Raw genomic sequence first — 21,718 nt, forward strand, 5'->3', positions numbered from 1 at the left:
TGATAGGGTATTACCTGCTTCCTAGAGTAAATCCAATGTTCAGGAGATTTTCAAAACCACAAATAGAAACTGGGTGCCTACCACATCTCTGTGTCTTTGGCAATCTCCCCCAATATACTGATCCAAAGTAATGAATCCCACAGCCTGTTAAGCTTCTGACATTATAGGTGGCATTGGCAAAAATACATAAATGACTTAGGAGCACAAGTCCCGTTACAAGTTAGATGTTTTTAGTTCCCCCTCCTGCAATGTGGTTAGGTGTACCCAATCAATATACTGCACATCGTAGGCTCTGGAAGAACAATAGTTCACTAAACTGATTGCCTCAATAATATCCTATAGCAATGAGTTCCATAGGTTAATGGCAAGAGGTGCCATTTTAGAAAAGTGTTTCCTATTTATCTGTTGCCTTAGTGCTCCCTTGTTCTTGTATGATTGGGAATGAGTCTCCACTATGCCATTAAATATTTGCTTAGACTTTTGTTTATATCTCCTATTCCCCTTGTCTTTTCCACACCTTAGAACAGTGTGCCTTGAGCAGAGGCACCGTGCAAGGCTGTCTGCTCTTTGTCAGTTTAATCACTAGTGACAGCTATTAAGCATCAAAAGCATCACGGTAGGAAGGCCGGACCGTAAACTCTCTGGGTGCCCGTGACGGATTGCTGCAGAGAAGAGACCCGGATCTCTTTGTTTAAAGCCTCCATCCTCACATCTATCGCAAACTCTGGAGGTTTTAAAATGAGCTTTGATAAGCAGGACCCTTTCAGCATCCTGATCCTTCCCAGAAAAGTCTGAATGCAAGCCCCATTACCTAGGAATCAGTATGTCCTAGCAACTATCCCCGCTCCCATCCACCTATACTAAGCAACCTTTGCAGCCACTTGAATCTTGCATGTCTGCCTATGCCGGGGGTTGCTGCTGCCTGTTGGTTACACTTTTTAGAGCTGGAGGGCAGCAGATTTGCCTAACCTAGCAGGTCAAGTGCCATTGGGGCTGCTTCCAAGAGGAGCCTGCTCTGGAGAAAGGGCTTGTGACAACTTTGTACAGTTTGGGAAGCATCCTCAGATGTTTTAAACTGACATGGTTCCAGGGAAGTCAATAGAGCTCTTCTGATTTACACCAGCCAAGGAGGTGGCCCATATGACACTGATTCAGCTGCAGCTCCAGCTGTCCTTGTCCTATCATTTCGTTTATGGGCCTTACTTAGATGTCTGAAGCACTGCTTCCAATTGCACCCAAAACCAATTTTGTTTTGTGGTTAACTGGACTTAGGCCACAGGCCGATCCCTCCATCTATAGCTCCCATTAATTCTGGATATCCAAATCCCTTAGGCAGGTTTGAAAATCTCATCCTGTTTCTGTAGCATGCACACACGAGGTCTAGTATGGCATCAATCTTTTCAGGAATAAAATAACAGCTACCTGTGGAAAAGGAGAAAAGCCAAACTGCACCTGTCCAGACAGTAATTCCCATAGGTTTGCCATAGTTTGAGAGCACTTACTAGGACTATTGGAGTGTTGTTTTGTTCAATTCATTTTCCATTTCTGCAGACAGCTCAGTTTTTACAGATGGGGGGGAAATGATTTGGGGGAAAATTCAAAATTTTGAAGTTGTTTTGGAGTTCAAAATAGACCCATTTTCCACTTCTTGCCAAAACTTTCTATGATTTTTTTTTTTTTGCCCAAAAAATCATTATCAATTATATTGCATTTCAAACATGGGCTTTCAGTGAATGAAAAATATCAACAATGATTCTGATATAAATTTCAATAAAATGTTGATAAAAACATTCTGAAAAATGTTGTGCAAGAAGGACGGTGTCAATGAAGACAAATTTTTGCAAAAAGTTGAGAGTTTGAAAGAAGGCCGTCTTTCAATGAAAAATGTGTGAAAAATCTCGACCAGCGCAGTCAGTTTCATTGTGGGGTGAACCTACCCCTGGATCATCACTTAACTAGATGGAAACAGGCCAATGTCATAAACATTTCTTTGATTTTTAGGCCAGATTTGAACAGTGTGTTCAAACCCCCTGCACCGCCCCATCCTCTGGTCATTTGGACAGAAGAACATGCTGTGGGGGGTTGAGAAGGGTTGTTGAACTGCTCATGACTTCTGCCCTGTGTGACATAGTTTCAAGTCACGTCCAGAGCTGATATCTTCCAGCAAGACTTGTGCCTCCCCCAACCCTAAGTGCTTATATCAATGGGAACTTGGCTTAGGCAATCCTCAGCGTCGTGTAATCAGGTTTTACAGTCTGTTGCCAGCACAATAAATCCTTTACTACAGTAGATGTCTAGCATTTTCGAACGCTGTCCTGAAAAATAACAGGACTATTATGGGGGAACTGGTTAACGATTACAAGTTTGTGCAAATTCTACTGAAACCAAAGGTCAGATTCAGGGGTGAACAAGTTCTCGGTGAGTAAACCAATCGGTACCACAAGTCACACCCATGGCTTTAGCTGCCTCACTTGTATTGTGTTCACTGTTCACTGTTCGGGCTGCCCTGTCCCCATGCCACTGCCAGCTCTCTCACCAGCCTGATCTTATCACACTGCTGTTTAACCATGTCCAACTGTTTTTTGTTTTAAATGGAGATATCCTATCTCCTAGAACTGGAAGGGACCTTGAAAGGTCATCGAGTCCAGCCCCCTGCCTTCACTAGCAGGACCAAGTACTGATTTTGCCCCAGATCCCTAAGTGGTCCCCTCAAGGATTGAACTCACAACCCTGGGTTTAGCAGGCCAATGCTCAAACTACTGAGAAATCCAAACTGAGAGCAGATGGGTAAGTGCTTGTGAAAGGATATGGATCAGCAGTAAAAACGGAAGCCCTTTCTCCATTAAACAGGTACAGAAGTTCAGTCCTTGGCAGGCTGATTAGTCAGTTGCTCTGTCAGCTGTGATTATGGTTTTTGTAATATGGACACCTTTCTTATTGGAAATGGGGCAGAGACCATGGACTCATTCTCTCTAGGGATCACCTGTTGTTGTCGTCATCTTCTTTCTTTTCAATTGTGGACGAATTCATTGCATATGAAACCCATAGTAGCTGAGCTAGGCATAATGCATGCGAGCACTGTTTGAACTTTCCCCAGACCTTTCTGCCACTGCATCTTCTTACTGAGCCAGCAGCAACAGGGCCTCTCAAGATGTTCATAAAGATCAGAAGTGTTGTGTAGCAGCTTTTATGATGTCCACTTAGCAAAGGAAATAACAAGCCAACTCATAACCGAGATCTAATCTGGATCTGAAGACAGGGGTCTGTTTCTCTAGCTGCAGTATGCAAGTAAATCCCCTTGCTGTCAGTGGCAGCTGCTTTGTATCTGTGGTGGGAAAATAGAGCTTCCGGGAGTCCAACAATGAAAGGCCAGTCCATCAATTCACAATGCCACCCAGCACCCATATTCTGTGTCATTCTGCATGTGCTGCTCTCTCATACTAAATCCTTATGCTCAGCATAATCAAAAGAGGAGATGAGGATGTAATGTAGTCTAGAGGGTAGGGCACTGGCCTAGGAGTCAGGAGGTCTGTTCCCAAGGTCACACAACACAGAGGGGAAGTTGTTTCACCTTTATCCCTTCCAATCCTGTGTTCCATTAGACTGGAAGCTCCAGGGCTGTTTCTCACCATGAGTTTGATTAGCTCCCTATTGCTCATATTAAATCCTCAGCACGTCGTACAATGGGGCCGCAGTGTGCTACTGCATTACACACCATAACAAACAGATCAGGAAATGAGGAATCTGCAGTGGAAACGCAGGGTGAATTGAGAGCAAGAAGGGGATGTAAATCCAGGATTAAAAGCTCGTGGTATCCGAAGAGGGATGTAGCTTCAGCCTGCAGGTGTGGCAGGGAATCTCTGCCTGTGTGGGAGATATGGAGGCCGAGAGCTGAAGAGCAGTGGTGGCGAGCTAGAAAGGCTTATCTGGAACCGTACAATGAGAGAGATCATTGCGTCCAAAGGGACATTGTGCAAGCTAACAAGGACTTCACTCCACTATCTGGGATAAAAGCAATCCAGCTTGTTTCTAGAAACTAATCCAGGCTGTCAGCCAGGCACACCTCTTATGGGCTGACCTGATCTTCCCTCCAGCTATAAGGCCAGAGGAGCAATGTTACTACCGGGCTGGATTTCACAACTTTCCAAGCTCCTCCGGGTAGGGAACTTTGTCTTGTTCTTTGTTTGTAGGGTGCCATCCACACAGGGCCGGCTCCAGGCACCAGCCCACCAAGCTTGTGCTTGGGGCGGTACCTGGAGTGGGGCGGCGCAGCGCTCTGGCTCAGGCCGCCGGGGAGAGCGGAGCCCCGGCCGGGCACTCCGCCCTCCTCCCAGGGCTCCGGCCGCCCTCCCCCCCCCGCCCCCCCCCCCCCCCCCGGCCGCGGCTCACTGCCCCACCCCGGGCTCCGGCAAAAAAGCCAGAGCCGGCCCTGCATCCACAGCAATGGTGCCATAGTATAAAATCAAGGGCCTGATTCAAAACTCAGTACAGTCAACTAGACTTTCCCCTGGGTTTTGTATCCGACTCTACCATCAGATCTGATCTGTTACAAGATTGCTAGAGAAAGGAGATATATCTGTGTATATCAATAGGTAGCTAATGAACATAAGGAGTACCATATACAGGTACCTAAGAATACATAGCATTGTTCATAAGGCAGAAGGTTCAATAAAGTGGTTGCTATACACAGCACATGGCTTCTTGACTCCAGCTCTTACTACGATTCCTTCATCCAACGGTGACATTGTAGCAGGGAGGAAACAATTGGCCCAATTCCTTCATCCCTTTTCACATCCCTGGGAGCTCAGATGATTCTACTTTCCATCCACACTTCCCTCTTTGGTTAAGCTTCTCCACATGTGCTTCTTTCTAAAGTAATAAAGTAGAAGATTGTGTTGTTTGTGATGGAAGATTGGATCATCTAGGAGGTTTGTAGTTTAAGTTAAGCTTAATGTCAAATGTAGTATTTCTTATTGAAAATAAGTCAGTTTGCCCTTCAGCATGACTTAAAAGGCCATTGTGCCGACTGGATTTCTTAATAAAACCTAGTTCTGATCATTTTTCATCAGCAGATCTCAAAGCACTTTACAAAGAAGGGTCAGGGACATTATTTATTCCCATTTTACAGATTGGGAAATTGAGACACAGGGAGGGGTGGCTGCTGTTTTGAGGCTTGTGCCTGGAATTAGTTTATTTTATCCATAACTTTCTTTATCATCGGTTACACTTAACTCTTGAATAGCCCCTGGCCCTGTGAAGCACTATGAGGTTACAGAAGGGTTAATTCTCTCATGTGTGTACACACATACACAGAGAGACCCGGGTCTTTAAGACATTCCCAATTATTCTGGAAATCTATCAAATCCCTTGGGGTTAGATACCAATAATAATCACTGGATAAGTGGATTGTTTTGAGCACTTAAGGCTTAGAGGCACAGCAGTAACTGGTGGGTAGATTTTGACTACTGGTTTATTGGGTACCTAGACAACGAGGTGTAAATCCCACTGATAAGCACCCTTACTATTACAGGGTCCACAGAAACTAAGCCAGTGATAGGCTGGAGAGTGGTTTGGTTGGAGACAGGCACATGAATCTCTAGGTTCTTAGGGGAGATAATTAGTGGAGAGCTGGTTCTCTGCTGTCCCTCTCACAGGGGCTGTCAGCTGTGCAGCCTGCATCTGGTGCTTCAGAATCCCTCTTGCTCGCACTGTGGAAGTGACTCGAGGCATTGGGCTATCACTACCAGTGGGGGCTCTCCCGACTTGCTCCAGCTGAGGATCTGCTCCCATTAGTTCAAAGTTACCTCCTCTCAGTTCTTATCAATGTTTAGAAAGAAAGCTCCAATCTGTTCGTTAGTGGTTTGGCCTTAGCTATAAATCGAGGGGCCCGGTACTTTGCTCTGACATTGTTGTCCTTGTTATCTTGTCTGTGCCCCCAAAGGGAGGCAGAAGAGTTATTTAGGGCTGACCTCAGTGGAATAAGAATGAACAACTCGCCTTTCTCACTATTTTTCTCTCTCTCAGGTTATTATTTGTTACATCAGATCATCAGAGCAGGATATCTAATACTTCCCAGGCCATAAGATTATTTTTGAAATCATTTCATTGCTCAGTTACCAAGTGTGTAGACATAGTAAATCACCGTAAATAATAAAAGAGTAAGAGCGTTTAACAGCAAGGATAAAAATGGATCTTACGTCATTGTTTCTCCAACAAGACCAATTAAGATGGTTCCTGCTTAACTCTGAGTCACCAATGTGCCATCCCTTTGGCTCACATCTCAAAAAGCACCTGTGTTTCATTCCTAATTAACACTGCCAGCATCCCTCTGGCTGAATCTTTAGTGTGTTATATAGCAATGTATGTACACATCTCTCTCTTTGTCAATGCGGGGCAAACCTCTAAAGGTTTGGAGGTTGGGTTAGAGTTGGATCCAGGGTTTGACACTGGGAATTTAGATCTGGATCCAAGCTCTTCAAAATTCTGGGTTGTTCAGTGCCAGGGTTTGTTTTTTTGGATGGTGGGGGGAGATGGATCCATCTCTAGTTAGGTTTTGAAAGCTGCCCATGCAAAACTCCTCCATTCACAGTGGAGCACAAACATGACTTGTGCATGTACAATACCCAATGAGTATATGCAAGCCAGGATTTGTGTGCACATATTGACGTGGTCATGCACAAATCCTGATTTGTATCTATGCAAGGCAGGCATATATAAAAAGGGTGTGCAGATTTGAACATTCGGCCCCCAACAGCTCATTTTATTAATCTAAGTCTACGAAACCGGCAGTATAATAATTGTAATGTGTTTGCTTAGTTTGTAATGGAAGTTGTATGTTGAGAACTCAACAACGCCATATCAGTATGACTTCTGTTTTGTAGTCAGTGTTTATATATTTTTAACCATGAATCCTTATGTGATCTCGCCAAACCTAGTTAGTCAGCAAAATGGGGCTCAAAATCTCTCAATCAGGCATTTTCATGAGATATTTGATACTTCCTGCTTTTGGCCAAGCCAGAAACAGCACAAGACCAGCTTTTCTATAGGACTTTTGCTTTCAGTCCCAAACATAATAATGCGCAGCTGCAAAGGAGCTGGACTATTGAAAACTAATAAAGAAAAGTACAGAACATTTTTTTTGCCTCTCTCCCCTTCCCCCCCCCCCCAAAGAGGTTGATTTGCGCTTGATTCGAATTTTGGGTGATGGTTCAGGTCTGTTCTTATTTTATCCAAATCAATTCACAGGTGCTTATGTGAAAACACAAACATACCCACACCAGCAGTGTGACACACATTAGGCAGAGCTTCAGTTCAGACTGCCATTGTGGAACAGCAAAGCCAGCTGTCACAATTTTTTCAAAAGCTGTCACTGAAGAATAATACACAATTATTAAAAAAAAATAGTACTTGGACCATTTTTTGTTTGCTAAAAACAAAGTATTTCCTAGGAAATACTTTAGATATTTTCAGGACAAAATCCTCTTTAATAAAAACCCGAAACATATAACTGCTCTGATTTGTGCAGTGATTTGAGTCTGATCCAAAGTTTGTCATACTCAACAAACTGATTCAGCAAGGTACATGCCTCTTTTCTCTCTATATAATTTCCCACTTATACTACCACTGGTGTGGCTCCTCTGGTGAGCGCACTAATGTACACAGTGCCGTAGATAGCTGTTGCTGTGTTAACCACCAGCTTGTCTGTATCTCTGCTCAGAGCAGGTCTAGACAGAGAGAGTCAAACTGCAGCAGCAGCAGGTGCATTTTTCATCCCCATCAAAATCACTTTGTGTTACAGTTAATAACATTTGTTGGTTCCTAGACAAGTGCACTTGTAAGGACGTCCCTAGGCTGTTCATGGTCATCCCTAGATAATCCCTACATCATCTGCGAGGATTGAACCCTGGACTTCTGGATCTAAAAGTAGAAGCCACCAATGTTTGAGCTAGAATACCAACCCCATTAGTGCTGAGACAGTAACAGACTCACAAACCTCTCCTGGGCTCATGCTAGTGTTCTAAAACTAGCTGTGTAGATGGCATTTTGAAGTTGTGGCTTGGGCTAGCTCTGGAAGCGGAGTGGGCTTCAGAGCCTGAGCCGCAGGGTAAGCTGCAACTTCAAAATGCTGTCTGTCTATACAGCTATTTTTTAGAGCAGTAGCACAAGCCCAAGTCTGCTGACCCGGATTGGGAGGCTTGCTGCCATTGGCTGTGTAGACATACCCCATGTGGTTTAGCCCCTCGAGGTGGACAAAGAGACACAGTGGCTAAGCTAGCACTCCTACCATTACTAACACCACTGGAGCTGAACTTGTGGTAGTAATAGTGGGGAATTTAAGAAGGGGACAAGGATAGTGAAGGCAAGGCTGAAGCAAGCTTCTGTTTGGTGTTACTACTAAGAAAAAAGACATCTCCACTAATGCAATATGAGTAACTGTGCAATTAATAACACCTTGTGAAGGCAACAAATAAGCCTGTTCCCTAGGATACAATGGCTCACTAAGTCAATGTTCTGTATAAGCAGGGCTGGCTCCAGGCACCAGCTGAGCAAGCAGGTGCTTGGGGCGGCCAAGGGGAAGGGGCAGCACATCGGGCTCTTCGGCGGCGGGTCCCTGTCCCTCTCCGAGGGAAGGACTTGCTGCCGAAGAAGAAAGCGGCGCGGTGGAGCTGCCGCTGATCGTGATCGCGTTTTTTGTTTTTTTCCCGCCGCTTGGGGTGGCAAAAACCCTGTGTATAAGGGACAAGTCGGAGATCTTTTGCCTTATCAGATCCTTGTTATGTTTGTGTCCTGCCGGCAGACACGGGGCCTGGTCTCAGTTTGGAAATGAGAAAAGACACAGAAACCAAACCCAGGATGCTAGACCAGAAATATAATCTTTATTATTAATAATATGTGAGCAGCAGCATGACTTTGAACTGAAAAATAAATTGTTTTTCTTTACACAGACAGACAGACAGATCCATCCACAGCAGCAGCAACAACAGTGAGAGAACCATTCATCGAGGCATTAGTATACACAAATATCAGTGAATAAACTAAAGGCTGAATCAGATGAAGGCTTTGTATCTTCCTCCTCCTCCCTGCCCCAGAACTCCTCCTCCCAGCATGCTTCATTTAAAGGAGAGTTAAAACAGTGACCAGTTGCTCGTTCATTCTCCAGGTCATTTTTATACAAACTGCCTCCACATGTCATGAGGCCTGGGGAAATGGCACTGTAGCTTCCAGATCCGGCCCCACAGAGCACTTAGGAACATGCTTCACTTTAAGCACCTGAGCAATCTCATGATGGGTGTTATCCAACACAACTGAAGTCAATACAAAGATTACCACTGATGGGATTACCTATGTGCTTAACGTTAAGCACGTGCTTAAGTGCTTTGCTGAATCAAAGCATAAGACACTCCTGCTAAGGCACCTTCGACCCCTCGATGTTCTCTTTACCCAGCCTGCTTGCTTGCTGGGAGGGGAGAGAAATGGGACAATGGAGCTACAGTAACTATATATATTTAGTTTCTTGTATTTGAACAATGTAAAATAATTAAAATCCTCCCTTTCGGAATGAGCACCCTCACTGGTAGAATGGCAGAATGCAGACTAGCGTAGCCTTTGGGGTTATTATCTCTCTGTAACTGAGCAGGCAGAGCATGGAGGCCCCCTCAGAGTAAGTCTGAGAATGGGTTAAATGGGTGATGTGTGGTGTTTGCATTAAAACTCCTTAATGAGTCCCAATGGGAGGTAGGAAAACAGAGCTCCACTGAAGGGTTGGTTTCTCCTGCCCTCCTTCTAATTGTCTTTATCCTAGGGAAAATATATTTTAAGTATTTATAGCTTGGGCTAACATGTTGGTGCAGTTTTCCTTGGAGCTAGAAAAGGCTGTTTGCTACTAGCTGTGAGACTCCATTTTCGGTAAGATGGAGAGGGCTGATTGGCCAGATTCCATTAGGGGTGGGGCTAAGGATTTATAAAACTAGCTACTAGCCCCAAAAGGTCACTCCACATTGGGAGTTCAGTCTAGTCAGAAGGCTGCTCCAGCTCTGGGGTGATGGTTGTGGTTAATATAGCTCAGGAGTTCACTTCTACCCGGGAGTCTGACAGCACTCAAAAGCTCATTCCAACTTGGAAGTTTGGTGTGGCTCAAATGTTTGTTCCAGCCTGGAAGTTTAGTTTAGCTCAGGGGCTTGTTTTAGCTTTTGGAGTTTACTCCAGCCCAGAGAGCCCAGCCCAGTTTCAGAAATTTAATTTGGGTTACGAGTTCAGCTCAAACTAGGACCTAGAGCTGATAGGATTCACTTAGAAGCCTTTTTGCCCTCAAAGGGGATTTAATACAGGGTGGTTGCTTCTTCATGAAACTGCTATTGGGATTTTTTTTTTAATTAAATGAAATGTTTCCTGTGGGATCTTAAATGAAAAATCCCTTATGTCCAGTATTTGTAATGGACTCCTGACTTCTTGTGCTCTTAATTCCATTAATTGCACTTGAGTCTATGACCCACAGCTCACGTATAATGACTGTAGTGTGACACTATATTGGGGACTGACCCAAAGCCCATGGTAGGCAATAAGAAGACTCCCAGTGACTTCAGTAGGCTTTGGATCAGGCCCTTAACCCGTCCATCTTCCATTCAAACTGGATCATCTCAAAATACAAACATCCATCTTTAAATGACTGTGGAGATACAATGGTGGTGGGCAGCAGTACAAACCCTAAGAGAATGGGTTGAAGCTATTGCCCAGGACCTGGCTGAAAGCACAGTGGCAAAGTACCAGAGCAGGGGTCATCTCTGTGATGGTGGAAGGAGGAAGCACCCAGTGGCAGAGGGGAGAGAAGGAACATGGTTTTCATATTAACTGATAACATTCAGCGCATCAATTAAGGAGTGAAGCTCGTCCCTCACATTCTCCAGAGAGTGGTGGATCTTCTGCGAGTTGTCCAGAAGCTCAATGCTGTGGGTGTACGGATCGTATTTCACCGAGAAGGGTCGCTTGATGCGTGCAGCATAGCTTCTGTAGGGAGAGGGTAGACGCAAATGTAATGAGTAGAAAGGGGCTGTGAGTGGGTTGAAAACAATGGGGGGGGAGCGCATATGCTGCCATGAAATATCTTCAAAACGCTCTCTCTGCTTTCAATCACTTTCCATTTTAACATTTTATCAACTTCAAAAAAAAAAAAAAATCTGCACTTGTCCCAACATCAAGTTTATCCCCAATGACAGTGGCAGAGATGTAGTCTCGATATATCCCTAGTGTATTTCCATGTATTGGAGTCACACCTGGGATGAATTTGTTCCTGTGGACCATTTGTGGACCATGGGGGCAGAGAGGCTTTGTTCTCAGAGCTCTGCGGGCAAAGGGGAAGTTTGCATGGCTTCTCTGTACAGTGTCCTGACTCAAGACAGTACTTCACTCTCAATTAGTAACCCTGCACCTGACTCAGCATTAACCCATTGACTTCAGTTGTAGGTGTAAACGCTCAGCACCTCTCAAAAATCAGGACCATAGCCATTTGGGATAAAGATCACAGGATAAGTTAAAAAACAAAGGCCAAGATTGTCAGAACTGGGTGTCTGACCTTAGGTTCCTACGACAATATTAAGCACCTAAATAAGTGACATGATTTTCCACTACTGAATAAATATGGACTTAGGATCCTGACATTAGACATCCAAATTTGAAAACCGAAAAAAGCTTACAAAGATGGGGGAACAAGTTTGTTCTACTAAAGAGAGTATTTTTGATGAACCCCAGTTACATGAGTCATTATTTCTGATGGCAATAATTGATACTAGTAAACAGGTAACAGCAGGTTCACGTGGATAGAGGTGGACAGGGGAATGACTGAGTGGGATGATGATCACCCAAAGCATAGGAGAACTAGAATAACCAACAGTGTTAAACAATATCCTGCACATTTCACCTTGCTGCCAATATTTGACAGATCTGTAATACCTGGTTCACCTGCATCCTTTACTGATAGTCTTTATAGTATCAAGTAACATTTGTCTTTCCTTAGGTTCTGGCACCCTCTTGTGGTCTTTAAAATGCCATTCACTTACAGTTAAAATAGGGAAATGTACGATCTTCCAGACCTGGTTGAAAATTTTTCTACAAATCCGTATTTTCCAACAAGAAATATCTGCCTGAATCAGAACAGTGACTTGAACCTGGGTGTCTCACCCTCCCAGTGACTGCCATAATCACTAAGCTATTGGTTACACTGGCATGGATGGTCTCCCTTGGGTTTTTTTTGTTCACAAAAATATTTTTTCTCAAAAAAGTTCTAGTTTTGTTCCAACGTGGAACGCAACCATTTGTCGAAATTTTTCATGAAATGGAGTTCTTGTTTTCTGGCCAGATGTATTGCCTTCCTTTCTCTCCTAACTATGCCTCTGTTGATCACTAAAACCACAAGGAGTCCGGTGACACCTTAAAGACTAACAGATTTATTTGGGCATAAGATTTCGTGGGTAAAAAAACTACTACTTCAGATGCATGGAGTGAAAAAGTGAGGTTTTTTACCCATGAAAGCTTATGCCCAAATAAATCTGTTAGTCTTTAAGGTGCCACCGGACTCCTTGTTGTTTTTGTGGATACAGACTAACACAGCTACCCCCTGATACTGTCCATTGATAACTGTTTTTCATTGTTACTCGGATTAGAATGAATAGCTCTTTGAATGGTGGCTCAAAAGATAAAAGAAGCTCTGACAGGGCACTGAAAGAGTTTACATTACTGACAATGGTGGTCTTATTGGAACTGCAGTGGTCTGCTGCAAATTGGGATGTGGAGAATCCTGGGGGAAAACATTAATAATTAGAAATGTGGGCCCTTTGAGGATCCATATCTCAGAACTCCTTGGAGATCTTGCTTCTCTTGGTGCATAGGCACACAACATCCCCTCTGTAGGTAGCTTCATGGATAACTAAATAAGTGCCAGATTGTAAGCTCCTGGGGGCAGGGACTAACTTTTAGTTCAGCACCTACCACAATGGGGTCCTACTTCATAACTGGTGTGGTGCTGGGGAGTGCATTTCAGGGCTGAGCTTCCCAGACAGTATGGACGGGGCACTGTGAAGCTCTTGTTATGCAAGGCTAGTTGGAACCGGCACATAATAAAGCAAATTTCTTGCAAACCTGATGCTTAGGCTTCTAAAAACCTTTGTGAACCTGAGCCTGAGCGATCCCTGAGCACCACAAGTGAGGCTCCTAGATGCTAAGGTAATAATAATACTAGTGAAGTAACCTCATGTTCAACTCTTGTGTAATTCCTAAATGGCCTTTAAATAGGATCAGACCTTGGGGTATCTTCCATCAGTGAGAGACATTTTTAAGCAATCCTCTGTCCACACATGCAGCACAGTGGGTTTCTCAAAACTGCAGATGGCTAATTAATTATCTGTCAGTAAGAAAAGAAGCCTCATTTCTTAAGGAGGGCAGCCTGAGAGTGCTTACATCTTGGTAATCGAGTCCCAAAGGCCTGGAAGTGATGCTAGTGAATTTTAACATATTCAGGGGTTCCCTAAAGATTCTGGTTTAAACATTGCAGGTTCTTAACACATTATTTAAAATGGAGCATTCCACCGTCAAGATGCCCTGGGCCTGTACATTGTGTGATATTAAAAAAAACACCTTTTTCTTTGCTAATGGCTAAAGGAAGCATACATTATTTCCCCCTGACACTAGAGAGTAAAATGATTGAGTATAAGTGTGTTCTCCTGGGCACAGTTTTTTGCATGGTCCAATAGACTAATCAGAGCAGTTCCCTACAGAGAAAGGTATAAAGTAAACAACAAGTCCTGCAGCCATATTCTCCTGCCCATCATGAGTGCTCACTACTCACACAGTTGTATGTTAGAGCTGCCGGCCAACAGTGTGATAGGGATGGGGGACATGAGCCTGGAGATCATGGGGAAAATTGGGCCACAGACCTTGGGATCCCCAACCAGCCATGAGTCTGGTCTCTGCCATACTCTGCAATAACGGCATGGCTGACAGATGTGCCACGTCACCACTAAGTGTGGAGCTGGGGCTCCACTCTGTGACCCTTCTGATAGGAGTCCAGTAGTAGAGATAGAAGTGTCCATTCCTTTAGCTCATTCAGTCTGCCCTCCAGCTCACTGCAATTGACAGGTCTAATGCCTATGAACGATTAAGGGTTGGACGGGTGGGCACTGTGGCCTAGTGCTTAGAGCAGAGGTTTAGGAGTGAGAATTCCTGGGGTTTGATCTTGGCCCTGCTGTGTGAGCTTTGCAGAGTTGCTTTAACCTCATCGTGCCTTAGTTTTCCTACCTAAAACTGAGGCTAATATGCTTACCTGCCTGTAGGGCCTTGTGAGGCCTAATTAATTATGGTTTCTAATGTGTTTTGAGGTCATAAATGGGGACTTTCAGTTAAAGTGCCATATATACTCGTTCATAAGCTGAATTTTTTTAGTAAAAAAGGGAAGCACCAGAGAAGGGGGTCAGCTTATGAACGGGTATAGAGAGGGAGAGGTGGGACACAGCTCCTCCCCCCAAGAAAGGGGGCAAGGAGAGGCAGCACAGCCAACAGAGACAGAAGGGAAGAGGTGGGGCCAGAGTCTCTCCACTTCTCCAGTCTCCAAAGCAGCTGCAGCTCCGGGGCTGGCAGGCTGCGGCCATGCCGCCCGGCCCCGCCCGCCCACTGGAGCATGCTGCAGCTGCGCTGCCCAGCCCCGCCTGCCGGAGCACGCTGCGGCCATGCCACTCAGCCCCGCCTGCCGGAGCACGCTGCGGCCACGCCACTCAGCCCCGCCTGCCGGAGCACGCTGCGGCCACGCCACTGAGCACGCTGCGGCCACGCCACTCAGCCCCGCCTGCCGGAGCACGCTGCGGCCACGCCACTGAGCACGCTGCGGCCACGCCACTCAGCCTTGCCCACCAGAGCAGGCTGTGGCCGCGCCACCTGGCCCGCCGGAACATGCTGCGGCCGCACTGCCTGGTCTGGCCCGCCGGAGCAGGCTGCGGCCGCACTGCCCAGCCTGCCGGAGCAGCTCCAGCCAGGCCAGAGACATCCTCCCCTGGCCCGCCCCAGATAAGGTGAAAAGGGATGGGATGGGGAGAGTGTGGGGGTCCCGGGCTAGGGGTGGGGTCATGTGGGGGGTGGTCACAGGGGTTACTCCCCTGACGTCCAGCTTCTCTCCCCCCAAAAAATGTCCCCACCAGTTGCTGTCTCGGCCCATCAGGGTAAGCAGTTGGCATGCCGGGACACTTTGTTTTCTTAGGTTTACCTCCGTGCCTGCGGATGCTCAAGGTAAACAAAACATCTCGGCCCGCCAGCGACTTATCCTGATGGCCAAAAGTTTGCCGAGCCCTGAATTATAGGGTCGGCTTATGAATGGGTCATACACATTTTCCATTTTTACTTATCCATCTTGGCTTATAAACGAACCGGCTTATGATCGAGTATATACGGTACCAAGTATTGTTTTGAATGATGCAAGGAGGAAGGCAGGCCATGATATAATTAACTGTATGTATTTAGTTGCCCTGGTGGCATTTCCATTCTGGATCCTACCTGAGTTTGTCTTTGGCATCATTGAAGCTTTCGGATACAAAATACACTGGCTGGTAGTTCTGATCCTGGTAGGGCTGAACAGCGGCAGCATCTGGGTCAAAGTTCCGGACCTCCGGCTCGTCCGACAAGGAGTGCTGAGGAAAGTACGAATAAAAGCCAATACTTAAAGGAGGGGAAGGAAGTTTGTGTGCATGAGAGAGAGAAATGCGGAAAGTGGATTCGCTAAAGAAACTGGAGGTGTGCAGAGGGGAAAGGGGCCCTTTGCCTCAATGTGTCTGAGCAGAGAAGGACAAGGTAGGTCGAGACTTACTATTAGCTCCCCATAGGAGGATAGGAGCCCAGCTCCATAAGCTTTGATTATTCCATTCTGTTTGCAGAGCCCAAACTCCACTGTAAACCAATAAAGCTGCGAAGGGAAGAGAAAAACAAGCAAGGAGTCACTCCTCCTCCTCTTCATTTTCCTTTCACCTCCCCGCAGACCGTTCAGATCAGAGAACAGCCTTCCCGGGGCTGTTAGATGGGCTTGAAAGGAACCAGAGAGGTCACTGGCCACAAACCCAAATCAGATCACTCATACGCTTTGGAACAACTTGCATCTCTCTAGCCTGTCTGCCTATACTGTGCCCATCACTGTCATATCTGACTTGCATTGACTAATTGAGACCTTCTCAGGAATAAATCCCTCCTTCGTAGCTGGTGATGAGCTGCCTCTTCCCTCCCTCCCCCCTTTGGAAGATCTGGGGGCATGGTGCTGTCTGGTTTCACTGCTGGAAGGAGTGAGACAGACAGCAAGTTAGTAGTTTTATTGGGGTCCCCAATAGCATGGGGCTCGAAGCATTTGCTTGTGTTGCAGGTGCTCAAGGCCAGCTAGTCCCAATGTGGTTCACGCATCTCTCTGGATAATGTACTAAATAATCTGGTTATATCACTGAGTATTCAGTGTCAACAAAATACCTTTGTGAATGGGCCTTGAAGCTGAACTTGGTTAGGCAGACTCAAAGGAAAGGGATATAACTTAATCCAGCTCCAAAGATTCCTTTCAATGCTATGCAGTAAATCCCACATCTTTGACAGCGTGATGCCAGATGATAAAGAACTGTGAGTGCCATTGTCCATGAAACTTAATGTGTGGCCGGGTGAGCTCTGCTCAACCTTAGTCTTTTGTAATTGACCTCTATCCCTGTGAGTGAGGTAGACTGTGTTCCCAGCATGCACTTCAAGAGACGCTGCAGAGCCCCATGATGAGGCCCTGTGTTTCATTAGTGGTATGTGACGCTCTGGAGAAGGCCACCTAAGAAGGGAACCAGAACTCTGTGTTCTCCACTCACATGCTCCAGTGGTGTAATGCAGCATGCTGTGTGGGAAACAAGCCAACAGAGGCTCCCCAGTGACACATCTGCTGATTGGACAGAGAGAACGTGAGGGGAGAGACAATGAAGACATTTGGAGACAGGACATTAGTGACTGATCTTAATGCCTTTACTGAACCTGTATGTATGTAACTCAGGAAAAACTGCCCCATTTCCTAACTAAACCACATCCTCCTGAATCATCCCAGCCACTAATACCCAAGGAGGAGAAGGAGCTCACCAGCTCTGCTAGGGTAACAGGGATCCCTTCAGAGTAAAGGAAAACTTACCGTTGCAAGTTTCTCAATCTCTTCCTCAGTGGCTCCCAACGATGCCAGTCCAATATCCTAGGAAGAGAAGGAAGAAGGTTAACACATAAACACGGGTTGCACCCAGAGCCATTTCAATCCAGTCAGTTTTGCTAATGGGTTTGGCTTCTAGCCTGCTCAGATGTCACTCATTTTATGGACTTCTCACACCACCCCCTAGTTAGCATCCCAGAAACCAGCAGCCAGGGGGCACTACGCTAATTCTGAGCTTGGTGTGTAGCAGCTGCTTCGGTATCATTTTCTCTAACACCTTGTGCCACGGAGGCTGAGAGTGCAGGAGGAAGAAGGATGATCTTGTGGTTAAATCACCAGGCTGGGATTCAGAAGATCTGGTTCTATTTCTTGGTTTGCCACAGACTCCTTGGGCAAGTCACTTAATCTTTTGGTCCTCGGTCCCCCATCTGTAAAAGAGGGATAATACTTCCTCTCTCTCTGTCTTGTCCATTCAGTCTATAAACAAAGAAATGATACCACACCTCACATTTAAGGCCCTTGATGGCCTATCTCCACCTCCCTATCATCTCTCATTCAGTATCAAGATGTCAATTTCTGCCTCCAATCAGCAAATGTCAGCCTGTGTCACTCGTCTGTTACATTTTCAAACAAGGACCTTCATGCTTTCTTCTAAGCTGACCCTCCTGCTCGGGAAGAGCTCCCCATAAACATCCATAAAGCTGCCTCATTATTTTCCTTGAAATCCCTCTTTAGAATTTTCCTTTTCCATGATGCCTACCAGAAACTTGAAAACAGTTTGGCTACTGGTGCACTGAGAACACAGCCTATCATGCTGACCAATATTGTCTCGTCGTTTCCTTGTACTCCCCCAGCTGTCTGTATCCTTCTATTGTCATATTTAGACTGTAACCTCTTTGGGGCAGGGACCTTCTTTTGTTCTGTGTTTGCATAGCAATTAGCACAACAGGGTCCTGGTCCATGACAATAGTCATGTCAATAGTAATAAAAATACTACTACACCTCTACCCCGATATAACATGAATTCGGATATAACGCGGTAAAGCAGAGCTCCGAGGGGGCGGGACTGCGCACTCCAGTGGATCAAAGCAAGTTCGATATAACGCGGTTTCACCTATAACGCGGTAAGATTTTTTGGCTCCCGAGGACAGCGTTCTATCGGGGTAGAGGTGTATTACTAATGATGTAGGTGGGCAGTCACCCATCAGAAATGAACAAAGAGTAAAAAGCACAGCTCGAAGTAGAGAGGGCACAAACAACCTGTGGGCTGAAATACATACACACCATGTATTTGAGGAACAGTTACTAAGAATGACTACGTTCATAAAATGCAAAGTTTGATCTGTGGATAATTTGGGGGGGAGGTGGGAAAGGCCTAAATCCATTGGATAAATTATTTGCTGTGGTTGATACTCTGTCCAGCTCTAGTCCATGATCCTATAGCATGCCGTACAACAGGGGTCGGCAACCTTTCAGAAGTGGTGGGCCGAGTCTTCATTTATTCACTCTAATTTAAGGTTTTGCGTGCCGGTAATACATTTTAACATTTTTAGAAGGTCTCTTTCTATAAGTCTATAATATAGAACTAAACTATTGTTGTATGTAGATTAAATAAGGTTTTTAAAATATTTAGGAAGCTTCATTTAAAATTTAAATTAAAATGCAGAGCCCCCCGGACCGGTGGCCAGGACCCGGGCAGTGTGAGTGCCACTGAAAATCAGCTCACGTGCCGCCTTCAGCACGCGTGCCATAGGTTGCCTACCCCTGCCCTACAATAACTCCTGCTAGGGCAGTGCTAGGAGTAAGCTCCCACACAGCTACTATTTCCATGCCATTCCCAACCATACTGCTGGGGAAAATTGGAAGTGAAGTCGCTCCCCTATAGCCAACATAACCAGGCAGATCCCTAAGTAATCCCTGGTGGGCTAAGTTGGGATTGGAATTTGAGTTCTCACCATTCCCTAAAATGGCTTCTGAGCATCAGGACCCATTGCTGGGCTTTCAGTGCAAGGACCAATCTGCCCTAATTACCTGGGAGAACTGTGCGAACGTCCTGTCGGCCAGCATTGGTACGTGCCCCAGAAGTTCGTGACAACAGTCCCTTCCATTGGAAAGAAAAGAGGAAGGATGGATTAGTCACTGCTAGAGGGTTGAATCCCATTTCCTGGTTTTACACTGTGTCAGGAGCAGTGTGAGGACAGAGAGGATTCTGCATTGTACCCGGCCATACTCACGGCTCTGGGGAATGCATGGGTGAGGATGCATGGCGGATGTACTGCGTGCACTGGAATACCCTGAAGGCCAAGCTGGATAGGAAGTCACGTGCAGACAGCAGGCCAGCCACAGGTCGGAGCTGGAACCCAGTTCTCTCTGAAATAATCCAAGCAACCACTTATCTATAGGGCCCTACCAAATTCATGGCCTTGAAAAACATGTCACGGACTGTGAAATCTGGTCTCCCACCGTGAAATCTGGTCTTTCTTGTGCTTTTACCCTATATTATACAGATTTCATGGGGGAGACCAGCATATCTCAAACTGGGAGTCCCAACCCAAAAGGGAGTTGCAGGGTGGGGTCACAAGGTTATTTGAGGGGGGTTGCGGTATTGCCACCCTTACTTCTGTGCTGCCTTCAGAGCTGGGTGGCTGGAGAGCAGCGACTGTTGGCTGGGCGCCCAGCTCTGAAGGCAGCAGCGCAGAAGTAAGGGTGGCAATACCACACCATGCCATCCTTACTTCTGCGCTGCTGCTGGTGGTGGCTCTGCCTTCAGAGCTGGGCTCCCGGCCAGCAGCCGCCACTCTCCAGCTGCCCAGCTCTGAAGGCAGCGCCACCTCCTGCAGCAGTGCAGAAGTAAGGGTAGCAGTACTCCCACCCCCTAATAATCTTGTGACCCCCCCCCCCCACACACACACACACACAACACTCCTTTTTGGGTCAGGACCCCTACAATTACAATGCCATGAAATTTCAGATTTAAATAGCTGAAATCATGAAATTTACTATTTTTAAAATCCTATGACCGTGAAATTGACCATGAATTTGGTAGGGCCCTACTTATATAGTGAAAGTCCTTTGAGCCGAGTCTCAGAGTGGGGTGTTCATTAGTCATGGTAGTATTATCAGCACTTACAGCAAAAGCTATGGTACTGTAAGTGAATGTCTTCAGTTTTACCTTGGCAGACCTAGCATTTTTACTTGCAATAGACAATAAATTCCCTGCAAGCCAAGAGGACGTGGTGACTGGGCAAATGCTGAAATTCACCACTAGGTACAATGGGGTCCATACACGAATATTTCAGTGCTTGGGCTCTCCGTCCCAGCCCACACACCCTCCACACTAGCCCCTACATTCCTTGAGTTGATTCTCACTCCTGTGCTTGGAACACACATTTCCACTCTAGACTGCCCCCCCCCCCGCCCAATCCTTCTTTGCACTTCTGACTTGGAAGCCCATGCTTCAATGCACTGACTCCTGCCACCACCCTGAATTCTCAGACTGGGGCCCAGAATGCTCGCTGGCTCCCTCCCTTTCTCTATAGTCACTCTCAGACTCCCCAGAGGAGTACACACTCTTGCATGCGCCCCTCCCCCCCGCCCACTTCCCTCCTGGAGCACACTAGACCTCTCCCTTGTTTGTACTACCCTACAATACAGTTCATGCTGTCGGCCTCCATAGCAAGCACTTCTTTACCCTAACCTCCAGTTCCCTCCTGCAGATTCACATTCTGCCTTGCAATGCACCCCAGCCATTCCACGGATTCACATGTCTACATGCTGATACCCACGACCCTGTAATCCCACTCCTGGCCCTGGAATGTGCCCACACCCACCTTTCAGGAAGCAGGAGACATCCTCCAGTTGAGGAATGTTGTTCTCGCTGTAGCCGCAGAATCTCTCTAGCAGGTGAAAGGCCTCCAGGTGCTCTTTGCAGGCATGAGTCGGGTACAGACTCTTCAGTGTGGTGTAAACCTCCCTCCTTCAGAGTGACAGATAGGAGAGAGGGTGTGAATTCAGGATCTAGCCCTGCCAGCCTTTGTTGTGCCTCTCATCAGGACAGACAACACCCAGTACACATCCTGCTGGAATTCCTCTCCCTGTTTTTTTTATTTTATTTTATTTTTTAAACCATTGATTTTCGATCTGTTCACACATACATGCTCGAGCACATGTGCACACACACACTCCCCACCCAAGTGCTTCTTGCTGACCGTGAGAGTGGAGAATTCAGAGGCCACCTTCACAGGGACAATTCGTGTATCTGGAGATAACTAACTCAAGGTCAAGGTGCATCAAGAGAGTTCATTCTAACTGGGAACAAAAATCCAGTCCCAGTGGCTTTATCTGTTAAAAAAGTCACACTAGTGAAAGATAATTAAGAGAGACAGCAGATGGATAATCCAGAAATACACCTCAGCAGCTCCCCGATAAGTCATCTTCTCATTAGTGGTCCAAAGGTAAGTCTACACGGCAAACAGAAACCTGCAGGTGTGAGTCTCAGAGCCCAGGTCTACAGACTCAGGCTCATGGGGCTCACGT

The 21,718-nt window shown here is 46.1% G+C and overlaps 1 protein-coding gene across 1 annotated transcript in view; it reads right to left on the reverse strand.

Moving 5' to 3' along the window:
- Positions 1 to 10,844: 10,844 nt before the first annotated feature.
- TH (tyrosine hydroxylase) overlaps positions 10,845 to 21,718 on the reverse strand; it is a 31,034-nt gene continuing 20,160 nt past the window's right edge. The window contains exons 7-13 of the mRNA XM_065403198.1: positions 21,013 to 21,158; positions 19,417 to 19,552; positions 19,214 to 19,283; positions 17,171 to 17,227; positions 15,842 to 15,937; positions 15,532 to 15,665; positions 10,845 to 11,004 (exon numbers count right to left, since the gene is read on the reverse strand). Coding sequence (XP_065259270.1) covers positions 10,845 to 11,004; positions 15,532 to 15,665; positions 15,842 to 15,937; positions 17,171 to 17,227; positions 19,214 to 19,283; positions 19,417 to 19,552; positions 21,013 to 21,158 — 799 coding nt within the window. The remainder of the gene's footprint in view (positions 11,005 to 15,531; positions 15,666 to 15,841; positions 15,938 to 17,170; positions 17,228 to 19,213; positions 19,284 to 19,416; positions 19,553 to 21,012; positions 21,159 to 21,718) is intronic.

Source organism: Emys orbicularis, chromosome 4 (assembly GCF_028017835.1).
Source record: "Emys orbicularis isolate rEmyOrb1 chromosome 4, rEmyOrb1.hap1, whole genome shotgun sequence".
NCBI lineage: Eukaryota > Metazoa > Chordata > Testudines > Emydidae > Emys > Emys orbicularis.